Genomic DNA, 22198 nt, shown 5'->3' on the forward strand with positions numbered 1-22198 from the left:
CTTTTTGGAACAAGGTGGGGCATTCACAACTACCCAAGTAAAAAGCTAAAAGATCTAAGTGAAGCACAAGAAAGAAATGCTGCTGAGATAAATCAGTCTGTATACTAATTGAAATGGAAGAGCTAATAACTCAAGGACAGTTCTCATCTACAAGTACAATTTGAAAACTTTCCTCCCTACAAAATGAAAACATAAAGCTTCATTTGTTACAGGTTAGTCCCATTAATTCTAAAGGACTCTTTTGTTACAGGCTTTCCCCATTTTCTTCCTTTTGATTTAATAACTTGTGCATACATCTGGATAAGCTCACTTCTTTATGTGTATGCACCAGATTTATTCATACAGAATCGTGTGCTGAATATCAACAGAAAATATCACACTGTATAATTCCCACCAAAGAACAAGCCACTGTATCCCCCAATTTTAGGGCAGGTTGGCATTCCTACCAAATGCAAATTAACCATAAAATATTCACCCCTTTTAAGCAAAAGTAAATAGACACTTACTTGTATAACATTACTATATTTCACAATTTCTCCCAACAGCTTCTTATTCTCTGATTCATTTTGTTTTTGTTCCAGTTCTGCAGCATGCTATAAATTGATTATCAAATATTTAGTGTGGAAGCATAGAAAACAGAGCACAATAATTGACAAAGAAATAAGGTTTATTTTAGGAACAAAGAATACAACCAAGACTAAAATAGGCGGGTTGCTTTACTCTTGGTGCTTCAGGAGAAGAGGGGCAATAATTAAATACATGATGAAAATGTGCCATAAAAATCTCTCAGTTTAATGCTGAAATGTAGCCCAAAATATATTGAGATGCTTTTATGTTGGAAATTTAAGAAAAGTACTAGGCACTTTGGTCTTATAAAATTATTTTCAGAAGGAATATTGCTAGAGAAACCAAACATAGTAGGTAAATTTCAAAAGCCTCAAAATTCAGTTTCAATTCGAAAGTAACAGGAATTTTAATGACACAAAATAAGTTCTACTAAATTTACACAGAGCCCAGATCAGAAACAACAGACTTTCAATGTTTTTCCAATAGTCTTTCAAAAAAATTAGGTACTATGTCAAGTAAAATATAACTGGATTTGGTATTCCTGCAGAGATTCTGGACTGGTTTTCAGTGTGATGTGAATATCTGAATTAGTGTGGCACACCTGAATAAACAGCAGAAATGCACTACCGACACTCCAGGAAATCAGTAGCCACACCCTGTAACTTAAAAGTCCTTTCCACCTTTAATGTGTTGCCACATCTATTCTGAATCTCAGTGTATTGAGTGAAATCATTAAGCTACAGAATAGATCTTTTGTTATTGCTGTACTTGTTCTAGCCTAAACCAGACAGATGGAAGGCTGGCCCTTACCTGTAATTTCTTCAGCAAGGCTGCCTCTGTGTGGTTCCCTTGTTTAACTTGCTTGGCTTTCCAATATTGTTTCTGAGCAGAATATCGGTTCATAGGGCACACCTTAAAGAGGCAGTCTATGACAAACCAACAAACAAAAACACTGTAACTAAGGAAACCAGCATTTCTTAGATTTCCCTTATAGCCTAGCATTGGAATCTCGGAATCCCTGAGTATAAATAACATTTAAACATCATCTAGCCCATACTCCAGTCAACTGTTAAATTATCCCTATAACATCTTTTTTAAATAATCATTTAGCCTGTTAGAATACCACCTTTTTCATTAATTTATAGGAAATCACAGCTAGCGTGATTTATAAAGAAATCAAACCAATGTAATCATTATAAAGCACTTCTTAATTATAATGAGGTGCCTGGACTTAGAAAGTCAATAAAATGAGATTAGTGCCTTTCACTGCCTTATGTGACCTTGCACAATTAATTACTTATTCATGGTATGTATCTTTGACAGCCAAGGTGATGGAAGAAGTAGAAACAATCACAGTAATCAAGCAGTCGCATTTCAGTCATCTATTCCCCAAGCTTCCACATACCTGGGGTGAACATGGTGTAGACATCTGAGACGCAGTATGTTATAAGGGAAAAACAAAGCAAAACAAAAAAAACAAAAAAACTAAATCAAGATTATAGTCCTAACTCTACTACTAAATATCAAGTCAGGAAATAATAGTGGAATAATATAGTTAGTGATATCTCTAAGTCAAAAAACAAATTTTTTTTCTGTTAATGAGGAAAATGAAAGTTTGACTAAACAAGGCCTTCATATGCTAATGATTCTGTACATTTGTGGAATGGATAACACACAATCTAGAATAAAGGTCAATTCCGAATATTCTATAATAAAGGAGTATTGACATAGAAGATCTAAACATTATTTTCATTTTTCTCACAAAAAATTGTAAGAATTCTATGTAACAAATTTACCTTGTTTTGATCGATGTGTTAATATTTACAATCATTCCCATTTTTCAAGCATGTTTCACAAAAATAAAATTCAGTCAGCTCAAACATACATTTTAGCCACATTCTTGACTATATTATATGTGCACTCATTCTTTTATTCTCTTTAAAATTAATTATAAAATTAAATGAGACGACCTCTTTTCATATCTCACTTTTTTATGGTTCTAATGGCACACATGACCAAGAAATATGACCATAAATTTTTTAAGGAATTTTTCAAAGTCAGAAGAAATAATGACTTTTTTCCTGTAGCTTGTAATTATAAACACAAGTTCTATTGATTACCTCCCACCTATACATACAAAGCTATAGAAAACATTATTAACTTCTGGTCTAAAAGTTACTTATGTGGATGAGTAAAGATTTTATAACCAACAGAAAAGACACCTTCTAACCACTGAAAGTTGGTTGAGAGACTGTTAGAATTACAGTAGGTTACAGGAATCATCACTTAGAACAACGGTGTGAAAACCAAATAACTGGACCTGAAAACTGTTTTTCTTGACAACATATTTAATTGGCCCTAGAAAATATTTCCTATATATTAGTATCTACAAAGAGAATACACAATTTTTTCAAGCACACATATAGAGGTTGTTTACAGATAGCTCCAAAAGAGTGCTCCCAATTTAATACAGCAGGCTATTTAGACTGTCCTATATCAGGCAAGTGGCCAAACTCTACATTGTTTAGTGCAGCAAAAACACGAGTCCATATTCAAGTAGAACTGAACTCTATAATCTGCAGTCTCTACTTCTGACTTCCTTTAACTATGAAAAGAGAAAAAAAAATGTGTTCTTCTCCATTACTTCAAATTCCTAATTAACTTCATTAGGAAATGGTCTTTTTTTTTTTTTTTCTTTCTGCTGCGTTGGGTCTTCGTTGCTGCACGTGGCTTTCTCTAGTTGTGGTGAGTGGGGGCTACTCTTTGTTGAGGTGCGTGGGCTTCTCATTGCGGTGGCTTCTCTTGTGGCAGAGCACAGGCTCTAGGCACGCAGGCTTCAGTAGTTGTGGCACGCGGGCTCAGTAGCGGCTCACCAGCTCTAGAGCGCGAGCTTCAGTAGTTGTGGCGCACAGGCTTAGAAGCTCCGCGGCGTGTGGGATCTTCCCAGACCAGGGCTGGAATCCGTGTCCCCTGCACTGGCAGGCGGATTCTTAAGCACTGCGCCACCAGGGAAGCCCAGGAAATGGTCTTTTGACAAAGAAAATATTTGTCCTAAATTCTAGACCAACCAGTAGCACTCCTAACTAGTGGTATCCTTAGGTAACTAGGAAAGAAACTGGGTGTTGTGATCCTCGTCATCATAGCTAAAGTGATTGTGAAGCGAAGTTAAGCATCCAGCCAACTAAGGTTTACTGCCTAGGTTGTGCCTCTGGGTGCTGTAAGGCTCAGACCCTGTCCTCAGAAGCTCTCAGTCTAGCGGGTGAAACAGGCTGAAGTTTTTCAATGGGGCTCTGGGGAAGGTGCTGTGTGGTTCAGAGATGAATGCGACCTTTCACATTCTTTAGGGGAGGCCAGAAAAGTCTTCCAAAAAAGAAGGCACAAGTCAAGTGTTAAAGAACCCATACTAATTCAGCACATTCGCGAGAGGGTTCAAATGCTCAGAGGGGAGGGGCGTCCCAACCAGAGCCCATGGCCGGTACAAGGGCAGCGAAGGAGAATGCCCAGGGACCTGCCAACCGTGCCGAAAAACGACAGCCCCAGCTGCGAAATGAAATCGGTGAGGCTGGCTGAAATCAGCCTCTGCAGAGTGCCACGTTCTAGGTTAGAAGTATGCACTTCATCCCAGGGAAAATGCGAACTCTTATACAGGGTTTTCAGCTCTTACAGCACGTGAAGGATGATGTGAACACGAGGCAAGAAACCCAGCACAAAAGCCAACTGCCAGTGTGACGAGAGACAGGGAGGATCTGAATCTGGGCGTATGGGAGTTCTAGGGTAGCTGTAGATTTAAAAACAAAGCAGCAGAACCAACAGGCTTGGTCTTATCTCTTAGTGTGGGGTGGGGAAGGGCGAGGGAGAGAGAGAATGAGGATGGCCAAACAGGCTTCCATCCACTCCCTCTGAGACACTAAGGCTTAGATTTCCACAGCCCTTTCCATTTTCAGGGCCTCAGCTGTATGGTTCTCCTCAGCAACACTCCCCAGGAGGCAACTCATTTTGTAAATAACCGATCTGTTTCTGCGTGGCAACTAATATCACAGGACTATTTTGGTTGACAGGAGGGAACCTAGGGCATGCAGATGTCTGTAAAAATGCTTGTGGTGGTGGTGATTGTGACAGGTGTGTGTGTGTGTGCATGCGTGTGTGTGTAATTCTCTGCCTCCTTTGGAAAACTTTTTAAAAAATCTACTGGTCTTGGACTAGTCGTGTATTTTGTCTGATTCTAAATTTACTACATAATAAATGCATTAATAATACCTGCCACGCCTAATTCATAGGGCTGCTCAGGTGCGCAAAAAAGAGAATCCGTGAAACTACTCTGTGAACTTGAAAGGCATATTATAAATGTTAAATGTAAGGTATTATTATCAATATTGCTTCATTCATTCAGCGATAGCTTCACTGAGAGGTGACTAAACCCTTACAGAGCTCTCAGCAAAGAGCTTCAATAAGTAGAATTCTTGGATTAAACCCAAACATAACCCGAAAGTGCCCAATTCGTGACAAAGTGTTCGCCCCTTTGTTTTAAGATACCACGATGTGTTTTTTTATACAGTTCTTGAATTCCCTGAAACAGCATGGCAGGGAGCAGAGAGTGAAATCTCCATTACCTTGTAATATCTTTTAAAATATGCAGAAGCAATCACTAGCACCAGCATGAATGCAGCCTTTGACGAAAAGCCTGTGTTTCTCTGGCATGCAGGAACCCAGAGCTATTCATACTCCTCACCCTGCTTCTAGAACTAGCTCTCTAGAATCCCTTAGTCAGCTCATTCTCTAAAGTTAGAGATGTATAAACTGCTAGGAAAAAAGGTCTTGGGGGGTTTTCTAATTAGAAACCTGCTCAGTGTCATTTATTAACTAGGTAACAACAATCTTTTCAGCATTTCAAGACTCAAAGAATAATAAAAAAGGCAAGATTTGCTTCATAGAGCAAACACCAAAAGCACAAAGAGAAGGAAGTAATTTGAGTTAAATTTTTTAAAAGCTTAACCTTAAGAACTAAGGCCAGCAACTTCACAGAATTACATAAGTTTAGGAAATGTTAGAAATTCCACAAAATGGGCTATGTTCAGTCGGGCAACATGCTAGAAACAATGTCTCAGAATTATTGTAAAAAAACTGTTTTTTTACAACCGTGGAAGGAAACCAAGCCTCCCAGAAGTGCTCGTGTTAAACTAAAAGATCTGCTGGCATCTTTAACCTGCAAATAAATGCTAGTGGAGGGAAGAAATATGAAAGCCATTCAAATGGTGTGGAGCACATAATCCGTGGTATATAACACCCTGTGAATCAAAGAACTAACCTTCTCACGCGATTCCACATACGTCTGGAAGGAACCCAGTCTAAACCTCCACTCACAATACCTCACTAAATAGTTCTGCAACGTTTTGCTTTGTATGTATACAAGTACTTCCTAAAATATTTGTATCTAAGGCAGCTTCTGCACCCCAGAAATTGACTTTAGGACCCCATTCTGGGCTATTATATAGGATGTTCAAGTTACGTAGCGGCCAGCAATTTCCTTTGGTAATGGTGGAAAGAAAACTTTGTTTCATTTCTCCTCCCTCCAAAAGATGTTGTAAGATTTTTTTTTAATTTTTTTGATGTGGATTATTTTTAAAGTCTTTATTTAATGTGTTACACTATTGCTTCTGTTTTTGTGTTTTTGGTTGTATGGACCCAAGCCATGTGGGATCTTAGCTCCCTGACCAGGGATCGAACCCACACCCCTGCTTTGGAAGGCAAAGTCTTAACTACCGGACCGCTAGGGAATTCCCCAGATGTGTATACGATTTAAATGAGGCAAGACATAATTAAACCATCAGCAAATGCCTGTCACAAAGCAGGCTCTTTCATGGTAGCTTGTAAAATTACCTCATACTGATTACAGGGAACGTGGTTGTCAAGGGCTTTATTGTCTCCACATGGAGAAAGGTGAGGAGGGAGGAGCTTTCCTTTTTCTCTTTTTCATATAAACAGGATGAAGCAGAATTCCATGAAGACAACAGAACCTTCCCAATGATAAACTGGAAAGTGGTAACAAAACTCTCCCTAGGGTCAGGGACAGGCAGACAAGGGGCCACTAGACACCAGCAATTAGAATTCAGAGTTGGTCAGGGGAGAGGTACACATTCATTAGCCAAAAATATAACTGTAGCTCTCTTTTTGTTTTTCAGTTTCTCTAAGAAATGCATCCTGAAATACAGTGTGTGTATAGAACTCTTTATGTTTAGAGTGTGTTTTTAAAAGGAGTCTGTTTTGTTTATGCATGGAAATTTCAAACCAAACATCTACTCCTTTGGTCATAGTCAAAAGCAAGTACAGAGAGGGTATGTAAGAGGCAAAGTGTCCTCTAGAATGTTACAAAGGCTAAAGAAAATTTATTGCAGTTGTTAGCAAACATTAAAATTTATCACAATATATGGCTGGACGACCATGAATTATTACAGGATAACTTCCTCTAAGCAAGAGTCAGCTATTTTACTACTCAAGAGGGAGAGAAACGGCCTTTTGTAATTACAGGCTTGTAGACTACGAAGATGTTAGAACTCTGAAGGGGCCCGAGATAAAATCCAACCTTCCCCTTCTCTGAGATAAACAAGCAAAACCTCAGAGTGCGTTGCCTTAGTCATTCACGACAGACTCTCTAGATTAAAATAATTTATAAATATGAACAAGTTCAACCACACATAGGATGCTTGAAAGCCCTGACAAGTGACTGCCTGGCCCCTTGGTGGCAGGGATGTTAATACCATACTTTGTAAGGACCTACTGTATAGCACAGGGAACTCTACTCAATGCTCTTTACTGGCTTATATGGGAAAAGAATCTTAAAAAGAGTGGATATATGTATATGTATAACTCCTTCACCTTGCTGTACACCTGAAGCTAACACAGACTGTAAATCAACTATACTCCAAAAAACATTTTTAAGTACAAATAAAAAAAATTTTTAAATACCATACTTGGTTTGCTCATTACAGATTACTGCCATGGAGTACTTTATGAACTATATAGAGTACTATATATTGATAATAAAGATCATTTGATCCTCACAACACCCTTGAGATTTAGCTGGGATTATTTTCTCCATATTCCAGAGAAGGAAACTGAGACTCTTCTTAAGTCCACACAGTTGGTAAGGAAATGAGCTGGAATTTGAACTGAGATCCTCTGATATATGTCTTTATCTATCTACATCCATAGATACATAAATATCTGATATCTAGATAGATAGATAGATAGATATAAAAGAGTTGTAATACTTCAAAAGAAACATTTATGTTTTCTCATGGGAAATATGCCACATGTGCATATACAATTAACGGTAAGACATCAATAGGAATGTTATAAAATCTTAGTCTCAAAAACATTAATTATCTGACTCCTAGATTAATGGCTAAATACTCAGAAACAAATGAAACTTTCTATTCTGCTTCCGTTGGAGTGAGGCAGAAAAACTAAATCCAAATGCACCAATGCTAATTTTCATTCTTGTCAAGTTGTAAATTTTAGCATTAAGCAAACCATTACATTAGACATAAGTAGAAATCGCTATCAGAACATCATAATGTATAATTTTTCAATTAATTTTTCCCATCCTCAAATTATCATATTAACAGTGATAATCATAAAACAGCGTAATAAGCAGACTGATTCCAAAATCAAAATACAAGTCTCCAAATCCCATTACACAAATATTAAGTCTGAAAGAAAAGAAATGCAAGTAAATTTATATATACATAAATGTGTGTGTCTATACATATAGACACATACGTACACAATACTTACATATATAATATATTTTATATATGTTTACTTGTATTTTCATTTATAAGTATATAATATACTGCCATAGTGTCTCCTACGTATCAGGGGTGGTCACATTCCATCACTTAATTCTTCTAAAAACCCTCTGAGGTAACCATTAGCTTGATAAATGAAGAAAGAAAAACTCTAAACGTTTTAAAGATCTATCCTAAAGTCTCAAAACTAGTTTTAAGACTTAATCCAGATCAATCTCTGTCCAAAGCCCATCTTCGTAATTTCATAGAAGACACTCCATATTTATGAAATTAAAACATAAAAAAATACATGTACTTCACATCCATTAGGACAGTTAATTTTTTTTAAAAGAGCAGAAAATAACAAGAGTTGGAGTGAATGTGGAGAAACTGGAACCCTTGTGCATTGTTGGTGGGGATATAAAATGATGCAGCCGCTATGAAAAACAGTATGGCAACTGCTCAAAAAATAAGGTTTGATCATAAGATTACCATATGATCCAGCAATTCCACTGCTGAGTATACAACAGAATTGAAAGTTGAGTCTCTTATGTTCATAGCAGCATTATTCACAATAGACAAAAAGTAGAAGCAATACAAATGTCCATCAAGAGATGAATGGATAAACAAAACGTGGTATACATTTACAAGGGAATATTATTCAGCCATAAAAAGAATAAAAATTCTGATACATGCTAAAAAAGTGCATTTAGGTACATTCACTGAAATTAAAACACACAACATGATAGTCTAGCTTTCCCTGGTTTCATACTTCTAGAGACCTGAATTTCTCCTATAAGGGCCCCAAAATGTATGAAAAAGAGACTATCCAAGTATCTGTAACTATGACTTAATAGAAGTAACAAAGCAGCAAGTTAGAAACAGTGGGCAGGGAATTTTATGGCCTCAAGGCCTCCACTTGGAAAGTCCTAATTTTCGAATAGCTGAACAACTAAATTCTTAAGACAGGTAAATTCACTTTATAGAGATAGGCTTTTTAAACCAGTTTTAGCATTGCAATAATAACTCCTGGCCTAAATTTTTTTTTAAGTCAAACACAGGATATTTTATGCCATGTTACAGTTATGTAATGGAGACTTATGTAATATTTAGATTGAAGAATTGCTCACTGTTCATTGTCTAGTTACTAAATTAATTGCAATTCTCATCTGGAAGAACCAAAACAAAATCAGTTTGTTGTGCTAGGTCCTCTGTGACCAGATATTTACCCATAAGAACAAGAAAAGATCATAAAGTCCTAATCATCATTATTACTGTAGATTTATGCCCAAGTGAGACTAGCTTTTTGTTGCTTATTATAACCATAAAGCATCTATCTCTATAAATAATTTAGCAGTCAATGGACAATAACTTTAGAGAAGTGTTTTAAAAACTGTAATTGTGAAAACCAGGTTTCAAGTCAATTTATTTGGTTCAATCAGCCATTTATGAATGGAATGGAATGGAATGGAATGGAGTGGAATAGAACTGAATGGAACAGGAAGGGAAGGGAAGAGAAGTAGAGGACACTGCAATAGCAAGTAATCTTTTCAAGAAACTTGTTCCTGAGGGCCTACTGTAGAGCACAGGGAACTCTGCTCAATATTCTGTAATAACCTAAATGGGAAAAGAATTTAAAAAAGAATAGATATATGTATAACTGAATCACTTCACTGTACACTGAAACTAACACAACATTGTTAATCAACTATGCTGCAATATAAAATAAAAAAATTTTTTTAACTCTGAGAAAAAAAAGAAACTTGTTTCTGGGGTGTGTGTGTGTGTGTGTGTGTGTGTGTGTGTGTGTACATGTTGGATTACAATGTGAAATGTACAGTATTCCATACTGAGAGTTGCAATAAAAAGTGTCTGAGGACTTCCCTGGTGGCACAGTAGTTAGGAATCCGCCTACTAATTCAGAGGACAGGGGGTCGAGCCCTGGTTCAGGAAGACCTCACATGCCGCGGAGCAACTAAGCCCGTGCGCCACAACTACTGAGCCTGCTCTCTAGAGCCCACGAGCCACAACTACTGAGCCCGTGTGCCATAACTACTGAAGCCCGCGTGCCTACAGCCCATGCTCCGCAACAAGAGAAGCCCCGCACCACAACAAAGAGTAGCCCCCGCTCACCGCAACTAGAGAAAGCCCGCGCACAGCAACGAAGACCTAACACAGCCATAAATAAATAAATTTATTTTTTTTTTTAAGTGTTTGAAAGTCACTATTCTAGAGGGCTATACATGTATATAGGTTAGGGTTAAGGGAACCGAAATATTTAAAAAAAACAAATAAATATAAAGAGAAGAGAAGAGGAGAGGAGGAGGGGGGAGGGGGAGGGAGGAGAGGAAGCAAGGACAGGAAGGAGGGAAGAAAGGAATGGAAGGAGGGAGGGAGGAAGGAATCCTGTGGTCAAGAGGAGAGAAAACTGAGACTACTAAGGGACCTTCTTTTTGCTCTATAATTACTTTTGAAGTCCAGCTTTTACTTTGAAATAAAAACTATCCTTTTATTAACTGCCCCGTCAAATTTTTATATAGCCAATTACAATGAAACAGGAAGATGCCCTTTTAAATATATCTTCCTCCTTTTCACCCCCACTCTAGTTAACTTCTACCTTTACGCCTGTACCGATCCATCAAATGGTATCTTTCATTAGTTAATATGTTTGCATGTAACTCTACGTTCACAACCTATTATCTGGTATATGGAAGATGCTCAGAATCTGCAGGGGAAACACCTGCCAAGTTGCCTGAGAAACAATCATTAGATTTCTGTTCTTTCTGCTCCGAAAGGTTTTAGTCTTTTTTGTATCCTGTTAAAATGCAAAAACCTGAGAAGGGAACACACTAAGATCCTGGTTCTCAGTTTAAAACTGGAGATGGGTTGGTGCTGCAGATCTGGGGAAAGCACCTTTTACATTACCAATGCCTGGGAAGGATGTGAGGAAAGGAGTGCATCAAATTTTCCGATGGCGCAGACTGGGGAGGAATAACTAATTTGACAGACAAAAATCTAGATTTTAAATAATCTCTACAGGACAAACATCAACACAATTAAACTTCAAACAAACATAGAGTTCTGCATCTAAATTCAGAAAAATTCAACTGCTTCGGTATCTGATAGACTTGAATTCAACTTCATATAATTATAGTGACCATACAGCCCTGTGTGCCCAGGACAATTCTGGTTTATGCCTGTTACCTGTGCCTAATTATTAATTGTGTCCTTTTTCCACTCTCAAAAGTGTCCTGGTTTAGATGAGACCTGGTTTAGGTGAGTATATGCTCACCCCAAATATAATAAATGAATACCGTGATGTGGCAGCTGGAAAACTGATGGAGCCATTTTAGACTTACTCATGGCAGAATGGAGCCCCAACCAGAGAAGCAGGGACACATCCAGAATATTAGGCTCAATTATAGACACCTTGGGACTTCCCTGGCAGTCCAGTTGTTAAGACTCCGTGCTTCCAATGCAGGGGAGCAGGTTTGATCCCTGGTTGGGGAACTAAGATCCCACATGCCATGTGGCCAAACAAAAAAAAAAGTTATAGATGTCTAGAATGTTGGGCTCAATTATAGCTGCCACATTTTAAGTGGCATCCTGACAAAATAGCCTGTATCCAAAGTTGGGCAAATGGGAAAGCAGGCATAATATAGAAATCACGTTGTTTGAAGAACAATGGTTCGAACTGGAAAACACTGCCCAACACAGGAAAGAAACAGTAGGCGTAATCTTACTTTATAAAGCTGAAGGTCTACATGTAAAAAGGGGGAGACATTTTTTTTCTATACTAATTCACTATCAATTAGTTCAATGTAAGGAAAATCTTGCCAGCAATTGGAAATGTCCAAAAAATACAAATTAATCACAGACAGGTGAACTTTTACAATAGTGTTCAGGCAGAGGCAGATGAGAAATGCTGTAGAAGGGATCTTGCATTGGGAAGACGGCCCCTTCCAAATACTACTTACTACCTTCTGTTTTATGACGGGAATTGTGGCAGAGATGATTGGCATGAAAGGGTAGAGCTCATGTCTAGTATTTACTGATAAAAAGCTCAGACGGCTCACCTGCCCCAGCTGTGTTTATCACATTGTGGATGGGTCTGGAATCTCACTATTACAAGGACCAGAAAATTGCAGCCTTGGATCTTATAAGCCTTCTACTATTAAATACCTGTCAGTACTAGGTTAAAATACTCAAAGTTAAAGCAATACATAAATATCCATTATTATTACTTCCAACTTTACATTCCAGATGAGCAAATACAGTTGTGTTTATTATATCTCGGAGTTTCAGAAGCATGATGCTTGTTGTGATGTTCTATCACTTAAGTTTTTTAATTTCATAAGATACTCCCAGATGAAAAGAAGATGAACAGAAAACTAAAGTTTAAAGAATGATAACCAAGAAAGACCCTGTCCCCACAAAACACACCACACACACACACACACATACACACACACTCTAATAGCAGCTAACACTGAATGATCAAGCACTATGTACCAAGCACTATGATAAGAGCTCCACGTGGATTCTTTAATCTTCACAGAAAAATAAGAGGCAGGTCCTACTATCATTCCCATTTTACAGACGGTGAAACTGTAGGTTGAAGGTTAGGTTCTGCCCAGGGTCACAGAGTTAAACAAGTGGCGGAGCTGGGATTCAAACACACACCACTAACTTCGGGGTCTGTGCTTTTATACACTGAAGGTGGAAAGGACACACATAACCCAGCTATGTTGCACGTTTGGAAGTAAGGGCAGTAGATATTGAAGAAGTGGGAAGTGGCAGAAAGTAGGCTGGACATGAGCCTGCTTTTCAGAAGAAGGAAACTGAAAGATGGGGTGACAGAGAAGTTGCTGCAGAAAACAGGGCAGGGGAAATCAAAGCATGAGGAGGTATTTTCTTCTCCCTGTAATTTTTTGTCGTCTCCTTCCACTTTTCCTCTTCCCTCCACAACTGTAAAATTTTGTTGTCCTCTTCCTTCACTTCCTAGGTTCTCTCTCATTCCATCTCTCTTTTCAGTTTTGTCTAGTTCTTTCTTTTTTCCAATCATTTTCTTCCTTTCATTTTACTCTTTCCCTAATCTCTTCTCTGAACTTTCTCTTTACTTTTCTTTTTTCTTTCTTTCTCTTCCTTACATGATTACAAAGTTGTGCTTAAGAGGTATTATGATTTTCCTTGGATAAGATTATACCTTTTGTATTTCAAATAAAATACAGATGAATTGGACATTTTCTTATCAAAACTCAACTTAAAATTAACTTGCAAAAGCAAAACATATATCTAACAAGGGCTTGGATCCAGAATATAGAAAGTATTTTTACAATGCAATAAAGGAACACATACAACCCAACAGATATGAACAGACACTTCACCAAAGAAAGATACACGGAAGGCCAGTAAGCACAGGAAAAGATGCTCAACATCACTGGTTATTAAGGAAATGCAAATTAAAACCACAGTCACATACCACTACACACCCCCTAGAAAGGCTAAAATAAAAAAGAATGACAACATCACAGTGGTGAAGATGTGGGGCAACTGGAAGCCTCGCACATGGCACATACATACATGTATACATACCCTCATTCATGGTACGAAGCAAATGGTTCAGCAACTTGAGAAAACGTTTTGGTAATTTCTTGAAAAGTTAAACATATACTGAATATATGATTCAGCAATCCCCATTCCTAGGTATTTACTCAAGAGAATTAAAACACACAAAGCCTCGTACAAAAATGTTCATATCAACAATCATTCATAATAGCCACAAAAAAAGGGAAACAACCCACCTCCAAATGTGGTAGTATATCTATACAACGGAATGCTACTGAGCCAAGAAAGAGGACTGAACTACTGATACACACAAGAGCATGAATAAATCTCAAAAACATATACTAAGGAAAAGAAGCCAGACACAAAAAACTATACACCATGCGATGCCACTTATATAAAATTCTAGAAAAGTCAAACCTAGAGCATCCACAAGAAAGTCAGTGGTTCACCTGGCACTGGGCTGGGGACAAGGATTGACTGCAAAGGGGCAAGAAGAATTTTTTTTTGCGGGGAGGGCGGGACGGTGATAGAAGTATGATTATAGTGTTGGCTGCACAACTGTTACCAAAACTCATTGAACCGAGCACTTAAAATGGGTGAATGTGATTGTATGTAAGTTATTGTGCAACAAAACATCAATAGATTTGTAGACCGCCCTCAACTGCTTACTTTTCTATGGATCAGTGGTGTCCCATAAATATTCTTAAGATAAAAGATAAACCTTGGACTTCCCTGGGGGCGCAGTGGTTAAGTATCCACCTGCCAATGCAGGGGACACGGGTTCCATCCCTGGTCCGGGAAGATTCCACATGCCGCGGAGCAACTAAGCCTGCGAGCCACAAATACTGAGCCCACGTACCACAACTACTGAAGCCCGCCTGCCCTAGGGCCCGTGTGCCACAACTACTGAACCCATGTGCCACAACTACTGAAACCCGTGCACCTAGAGCCCATGCTCCACAACAAGAGAAGCCACCACAGTGAGGAGCCCGTGCACCACAACCAAGAGTAGCCCCTGCTCACCACAACTAGAGAAAGCCGCACGCAGCAATGAAGAGCCAACACAGCCAGAAAAACAAATAAATTAATTAATTAAATAAAAATATTTTTTTTAAAAAAAGATAAACTTTGAGGACATAATAAGGACTTGTTTTTGTTGTTTGGGTTGTGGTTTGCTTGGTCTGGGAGGAAGAGTTAGACGGGGTGACTTGTCGGCTACATAACAGGCTCTAGCTGCCTGCCCTGCACCTGGAGGCTCTCACACATACTTGGCAGTTGACTGATAAGACACACCCAGGGGTGCACCTGGGACATCTGGTTAAACCTAGTGAGACACATTTTCCTAAACATGCCACACAATAAAATTGAGGCTTATTCCAAACTTTAATTTTAATTTGGAGGAAAGAACAGCCTGGAATACCTTGTCCCACCTGAAAGTGAGTGACACAGACTGAGTCACATCAAAAGGACTTGAAAAGGGATGAGGCTTGTTGTGAAGTTCTCAAATACTACAGAACTGAAAGAATGAGGACTTCACAACAAGCCTCATCCTTGAACAAGAATGACGCTACCTGTGCATAAAGATTAATGACTAAATTGGATTAAAGCACATCAAATACATTAAAGTCCATGAGTTCATAGTTATAAGAAAAATACTTATTAGTACTCTTTGGAGGTCAGGGTACCAACTCATTACTCTAAATACGAGGAAGTAAAGGAAACTAAGCATTAAAAAAGAAAGACAAGAAAAGAGGAAGGTAAAACAGCACATATGCAGCGTATACACAGAAGCATGTCTGTGCTACCCTGCAAAATGGAAGAAGCAAGCTGCACCACACTGCATAATGTGATCTCAGGGTTGTAAAAACAAACAAATCTACACCATGCTTGACAAAAACTCCAGGACGATAAACTAGTAACCTTGAGGAATGGAAATGGGCATTGCAGAGCAGGGAAAATTATTTTCATTTTGTGCTTTTTATTACTTTTATAAAAATTTTAAGCCAATAATGTTTTTTAAAAATTTTTTTTCATTTTCCAAGAAAAAGATCTAACTTACTATGGACTATTTAATTGGCCACTTCATTTAGTCCACACAACGTTCTTTTCCATGGAACTCTGTGATTGAGTGGCACCCAATTATTCATCCATGAAGAAAATGTGAGACAGGAAACTCTTCCAGGCTGAGGAGGGGAAGGCTCCTGGTGAGGAAGGAAGCTGGAGGCGTGCACACCCAGCTCCGAGGCCAGCGGCACCTGCGGCCAGGGCAATGCCTTCTCAGCCTGGGAGGGTCCAGTTCAACTGCAATGTATCCTTTTTAATCTCCAGTTAAGGAGCTGAACAGGAGTGGTGAAGAATACAATTAGAAAAGTTCTCAAATGCTAGCAGAACTGAAAGAATGAGGACTTCACAACAATAACAGTGACTTTGTAAGTGCTAGTAATTCTTACCCCTTCTGTCAAAGAGATCAGGATCTCTGTATTAGCCAGTGTTATATCTGTGACTATATGGTCCTTCCTATGTGAACATCAGTTGACAATGACAGCTTGGAATAGAAGATCTTAAAGAGTAAGGGGAAGGCTGAAGAGGACTGATATTTTTAAGGTATTACAAAATTGAGAAGATTCTTTTTTTAATACTTTATTTTATTTCATTTCATTTCATTTGGCCATGCCATGAGGCATGCGGGATCTTAGTTCCCCAGCCAGGGACTGAACCTGTGCCCCCAGCGGTGGAAGGGTGAAGTCTTAACCACTGGACAGCCAGGGAATTCCCCAAAATTGAGAAGATCCTTAACCTAGGAACCAAGAACACACAGTTGGATGGGATTCATGGAGGTTCATAAATCCCACAAAGGTGTAAGATAAATTTTGTGTGTGTGTGTGTGTGTGTGTGTGTGTGTGTGTGTGCATTTTCTATGGGAGGGCCTATAGCTTTTATCAGATTCTAAGAGGGATCTAGGCCCCTCAAAACCCGTAGTGACCACTACTGTAAGGTAATGCACCATTATAAATTATCTTAGGCTCTCAAGCTGGTAACTGTACAAACATAGTGAGCCGTAGGCAGGCATGAGCTAAGCTCTGCTTTGTTAATCAACAGGAGAAAAAGTATATAAGGAAGGAGAGGATTGTTACAAGATGCTTTTCAGAGAGATTAAACAGAAGAAAAGTCAGTCCTAAATGTGTGCCCAGGCAGGGAAGGACTCCTGCAGCAGGTTGGCAAGAAGCCAAGGGCATGTCCAGCACCAACGTGAATAAGCACGCTGGAATGATGCAGAAAGACAGATAAAGAAGGATGGCCTAGCAACCTCACTTCTGTGTATTTACCCAGGAGAAATGAGTGCTTTTTCCACCAAAAGACATATAAAGAATGTTCACAGCAGTATTATTCACCTTAGCCTCAAACTGGAAACAACCCACATGTCCATCAATCGGAGATAGATAAATTGCGGCATGTTCATAGAATAAAATCCAAAAAAGTAATGAAAAAGAATGAACTGCTGCAACATGCAACAACAAAAATGAATTAATTACATAGACATAATGTTGATCAGAAGAAACCAGCCACACGAGGATGTGCTTTTCACTCCTAGGTCTATACTCAAGAGAATTGAAAACGTGTGTCCCACACAAAAAACTGTACGTGAATGTTTATAGCAACATTATTCATACCAGCCTAAAATGGGAAGCAACCCAAATTTCCATCAACTGAGGACAGATAAACAAAATATCGTATATTCCCACAATTGAGATATTATTCAGGAGTAAAAAGGAATGATTTCCTGATTCATGATACAACATGAATAAACCTTGAAAATATTATACTAAGTGAAAGAAGCCAGTCACAAAAGGCCACATGTTATATGTTTCCATTTATATGAAATGTCCAGAATACACAAGTCCATAGGGACAGGAAATAGATTCGTGGTTGCCAGGGGTAGAAGTGGGGGAGATGGGGGAGTGACTACTAATAGCTACATCTTTTGGGGATGTTGAAAAGTTCTGGAATTAGAGAGTGGTGATAGTTGCACAAATTTGTAAATATACTAAATAACACTGAATTGTGCGCTTTAAAATGTAAATTTTTATGGTATATACATTATATCTCAATTTGAAAACTTAATTAAAAAATACTGTGGGGCTTCCCTGGTGGCGCAGTGGTTGAGAGTCTGCCTGCCGATGCAGGGGACACGGGTTCGTGCCCTGGTCTGGGAAGAGCTCACATGCCACAGAGCAGCTGGGCCCGTAAGCCATGGCCACTGAGCCTGTGCGTCTGGAGCCTGTGCCCCGTAACGGGAGAGGCCACAACAGTGAGAGGCCCGCGTACCGCAAAAAAAAGAAAGAAAAGAAATGAAAAAATATGAAAAGCAGCAAGGGAAAAACAACAAATAACACACAAGGGAATCCCCATAAGTTTAACAGCTAATCTTTCAGCAGGAACTCTGCAACCCAGAAAGGAGTGGCAGGACATATTTAAAGTGATGGAGGAGAAAAACCTACAACCAAGATCACTCTACCCAGCAAGGATCTCATTCAGATTTGATGGAGAAATTAAAACCTTTACAGACAAGCAAACGCTAAGAGAATTCAGCACCACCAAACCAGCATTACAACAAATGCTAAAGGAATTTCTCTAGGCAGGAAACACAAGAGAAGGAAAAGACCTCCAATAACAAACCCAAAACAATTAAGAAAATGGTCATAGGAACATACATATAGATAATTACCTTAAATGTAAATGGATTAAATGCTCCAACCAAAAGACATAGACTGGCTGAATGTATACAAAAACAAGACCCATATATACGCTGTCTAAAAGAGACCCACTTCAAACTTAGGGACACATACAGACTGAAAATGAGGGGATGGAAAAATATATTCCATGCAAATGGAAATCAAAAGAAAGCTGGAGAAGCAATTCTCATATCAGACAAAATAGATGTTAAAACAAAGACTATTACAAGAGACAAAGAAGGAGACTACATAATGATCAAGGGATCAACCCAAGAAGAAGAAGATATAACAATTGTAAATATTTAGGCACCCAACACAGGAGCACCTCACTACATAAGGCAAATACTAACAGTCATAAAAGGAGAAATCGACAGTAACACAGTCATAGTAGGGAACTTTTAACACCCCACTTTCACCAATGGACAGAACATACAAAATGAAAATAAATAAGGAAACACAAGCTTTAAATGATACATTAAACAAGATGGACTTAATTGATATTTATAAGACATTCCATCCAAAAACAACAGAATACACATTCCTCTCAAGTGTTCATGGAACATTCTCCAGGATAGATCATATCTTGGGTCACAAATCAAGCCTTGGTAAATTTAAGAAAATTGAAATCATATCAATTATTTTTTCCAGCCACAACACTATGAGACTAGATATCAATTACAGGAAAAAAAACTGTAAAAAATACAAACACTTGGAGGCTAAACAGTACACTACTTAATAACCAAGAGATCACTGAAGATATCAAAGAGGAAATCAAAAAATACTTAGAAACAAATGACAGTGAAAACACGATGACCCAAAACCTATGGGATGCAGCAAAAGCAGTTCTAAGAGGGCAGTTTATAGCAATACAATCCTACCTGAAGAAACAAGAAGCATCTCAAATAAACAACCCAACTTTACACCTAAAGCAATAAGAGAGAGAAGAACAAAAAAAAACCCAAAGTTAGCAGAAGGAAAGAAATCATAAAGATCAGATCAGAAATAAATGAAAAAGAAATAAAGGAAACGATAGCAAAGGTCAATAAAACTAAAATCTGGTTCTTTGAGAAGATAAACAAAATTGATGAACCATTAGTCAGACTCATCAAGAAAAAAAGGGAGAAGACTCAAATTAGAAATGAAGAAGGAGAAGTAACAACTGACACTACAGAAATACAAAGGATCATGAGAGATTACTACAAGCAACTCTATGCCAATAAAACCGACAACCTGGAAGAAATGGACAAATACTTAGAAATGCACAACCTTCCAAGACTGAGCCAGAAAGAAATAGAAAATATGAACAGACCAATCACAAGCACTGAAATGGAAACTGTGATTAAAAATCTTCCAACAAGGGCTTCCCTGGTGGCGCAGTGGTTGAGAGTCCGCCTGCCGATGCAGGGGACACGGGTTCGTGCCCTGGTATGGGAGGATCCCACGTGCCGCGGAGTGGCTGGGCCCGTGAGCCATGGCTGCTGAGCCTGCGCGTCCGGAGCCTGTGCTCCGCAGTGGGCGAGACCACAGCAGTGAGAGGCCTGTGTACCGCAAAAAAAAAAAAAAAAATCTTAGAAAAATCTTCCAACAAGAGCCCAGGACCAAATGGCTTCACAGGCGAATTCTATCAAACATTTAGAGAAGAGCTAACACCTATCCTTCTCAAACTCTTCCAAAATATAGCAGAGGGAAGAACGCTCCCAAACTCATTCTACGAGGCCACCGTCACCTTGATACCAAAACCAGACAAGGATGTCACAAAGAAAGAAAACAACAGGCCAATATCACTGATGAACATAGATGCAAAAACCCTCAACAAAATACTAGCAAACAGAATCCAACAGCACATTAAAAGGATCATACGCCATGATCAAGTGGGGTTTATTCTAGGAATGCAAGGATTCTTCAATATACGCAAATCAATCAATGTGATACACCATATTAACAAACTGAAGGAGAAAAACAATGTGATCATCTCAATAGATGCAGAGAAAGCTTTCAACAAAATTCAACACCCATTTATGATAAAAACCCTGCAGAAAGTAAGCATAGAGGGAAATTACCGCAACATAATAAAGGCCATAGATGACAAACCCACAGCCAACATCATCCTCAATGATGAAAAACTGATACCATTTCCACTAAGATCAGGAACGAGACAAGGTTGCCCACTCTCACCACTCTTATTCAACATAGTTTTGGAAGTTTTAGCCACAGCAATCAGAGAAGAAAAAGAAATAAAAGGAGTCCAAATCAGAAAAGAAGAAGTAAAGCTGTCAGTGTTTGCAGATGACATGATACTACACATAGAGAATCCTAAAGATGCTAGCAGAAAACTACTAGAACTAATCAATGAATTTGGTAAAGTAGCAGGATACAAAATTAATGTACAGAAATCTCTTGCATTCCTATACACTAATGATGAAAAATCTGAAAGTGAAATTAAGAAAACACTCCCATTTACCATTGAAACAAAAAGAATAAAATATCTAGAAATAAACCTACCTAAGGAGACAAAAGACCTGTATGCAGAAAATTATAAGACACTGATGAAAGAGATTAAAGGTGATACAAAGAGATGGAGAGATATACCATGTTCTTGGAATGGAAGAATCAACATTGTGAAAATGACTCCACTACCCAAAGCAATCAACAGATTCAATGCAATCACTATCAAACTGCCACTGGCATTTTTCACAGAACTAGAACAAAAAATTTCACAATTTGTATGGAAACACAAAAGACCCTGAATAGCCAAAGCAATCTTTTGAAAGAAAAACGGAGCTGGAGGAATCAGGCTCCCTGACTTCAGACTATACAAAGCTACTGTAATCAAGACAGTATGATACTGGCACAAAAGCAGAAATACAGATCAATGGAAAAGAATAGAAAGCCCAGAGATAAACCCATGCACATATGGTCACCTTATCTTTGATAAAGGAGGCAAAAATATACAGTGGAGAAAAGACAGCCTCTCCAATAAGTGGTGCCGGGAGAACTGGACAGCTACATGTAAAAGAATCAAATTAGAACACTCCCTAATACCATTCACAAAAATAAACTCAAAATGGATTAAAGACCTAAGTGTAAGGCCAGACACTATCAAACTCTTTGAGGAAAACATAGGCAGAACACTCTATGACATAAATCACAGCAAGATCCTTTTTGACCCACCTCCTAGAGAAATGGAAAGAAAAAGAAAAAGAAACAAATGGGACCTAATGAAACTTAAAAGCTTTTGCACAGCAAAGGAAACCATAAACAAGATGAAAATACAACCCTCAGAATGGGAGAAAATATTTGCAAATGAAGCAACTGACAAAGAATTAATCTCCAAAATTTACAAGCAGCTCATGAAGCTCAATATCAAAAAAACAAACAACCCAATCCAAAAATGGGCAGAAGACCTAAAAAGACATCTCTCCAAAGAAGATATACAGATTGCCAACAAACACATGAAAGAATGCTCAACATCATTAAACATTAGAGAAATGCAAATCAAAACTACAATGAGATATCATCTCACACCAGTCAGAATGGCCATCA

General features: G+C 38.4%; 1 protein-coding gene across 1 annotated transcript in view; it reads right to left on the reverse strand.

Annotated features, from left to right (window-relative positions):
• The window catches only part of ITPR2 (inositol 1,4,5-trisphosphate receptor type 2), a 525336-nt gene that overhangs the window by 419653 nt on the left and 83485 nt on the right, over positions 1 to 22198 (reverse strand). The window contains exons 3-4 of the mRNA XM_029205992.1: positions 1378 to 1493; positions 507 to 593 (exon numbers count right to left, since the gene is read on the reverse strand). Coding sequence (XP_029061825.1) covers positions 507 to 593; positions 1378 to 1493 — 203 coding nt within the window. The remainder of the gene's footprint in view (positions 1 to 506; positions 594 to 1377; positions 1494 to 22198) is intronic.

This window comes from Monodon monoceros, unplaced genomic scaffold (assembly GCF_005190385.1).
Source record: "Monodon monoceros isolate NGI ecotype Baffin Bay Population unplaced genomic scaffold, NGI_Narwhal_1 Super_Scaffold_6, whole genome shotgun sequence".
NCBI classification, from domain to species: Eukaryota; Metazoa; Chordata; class Mammalia; order Artiodactyla; family Monodontidae; genus Monodon; species Monodon monoceros.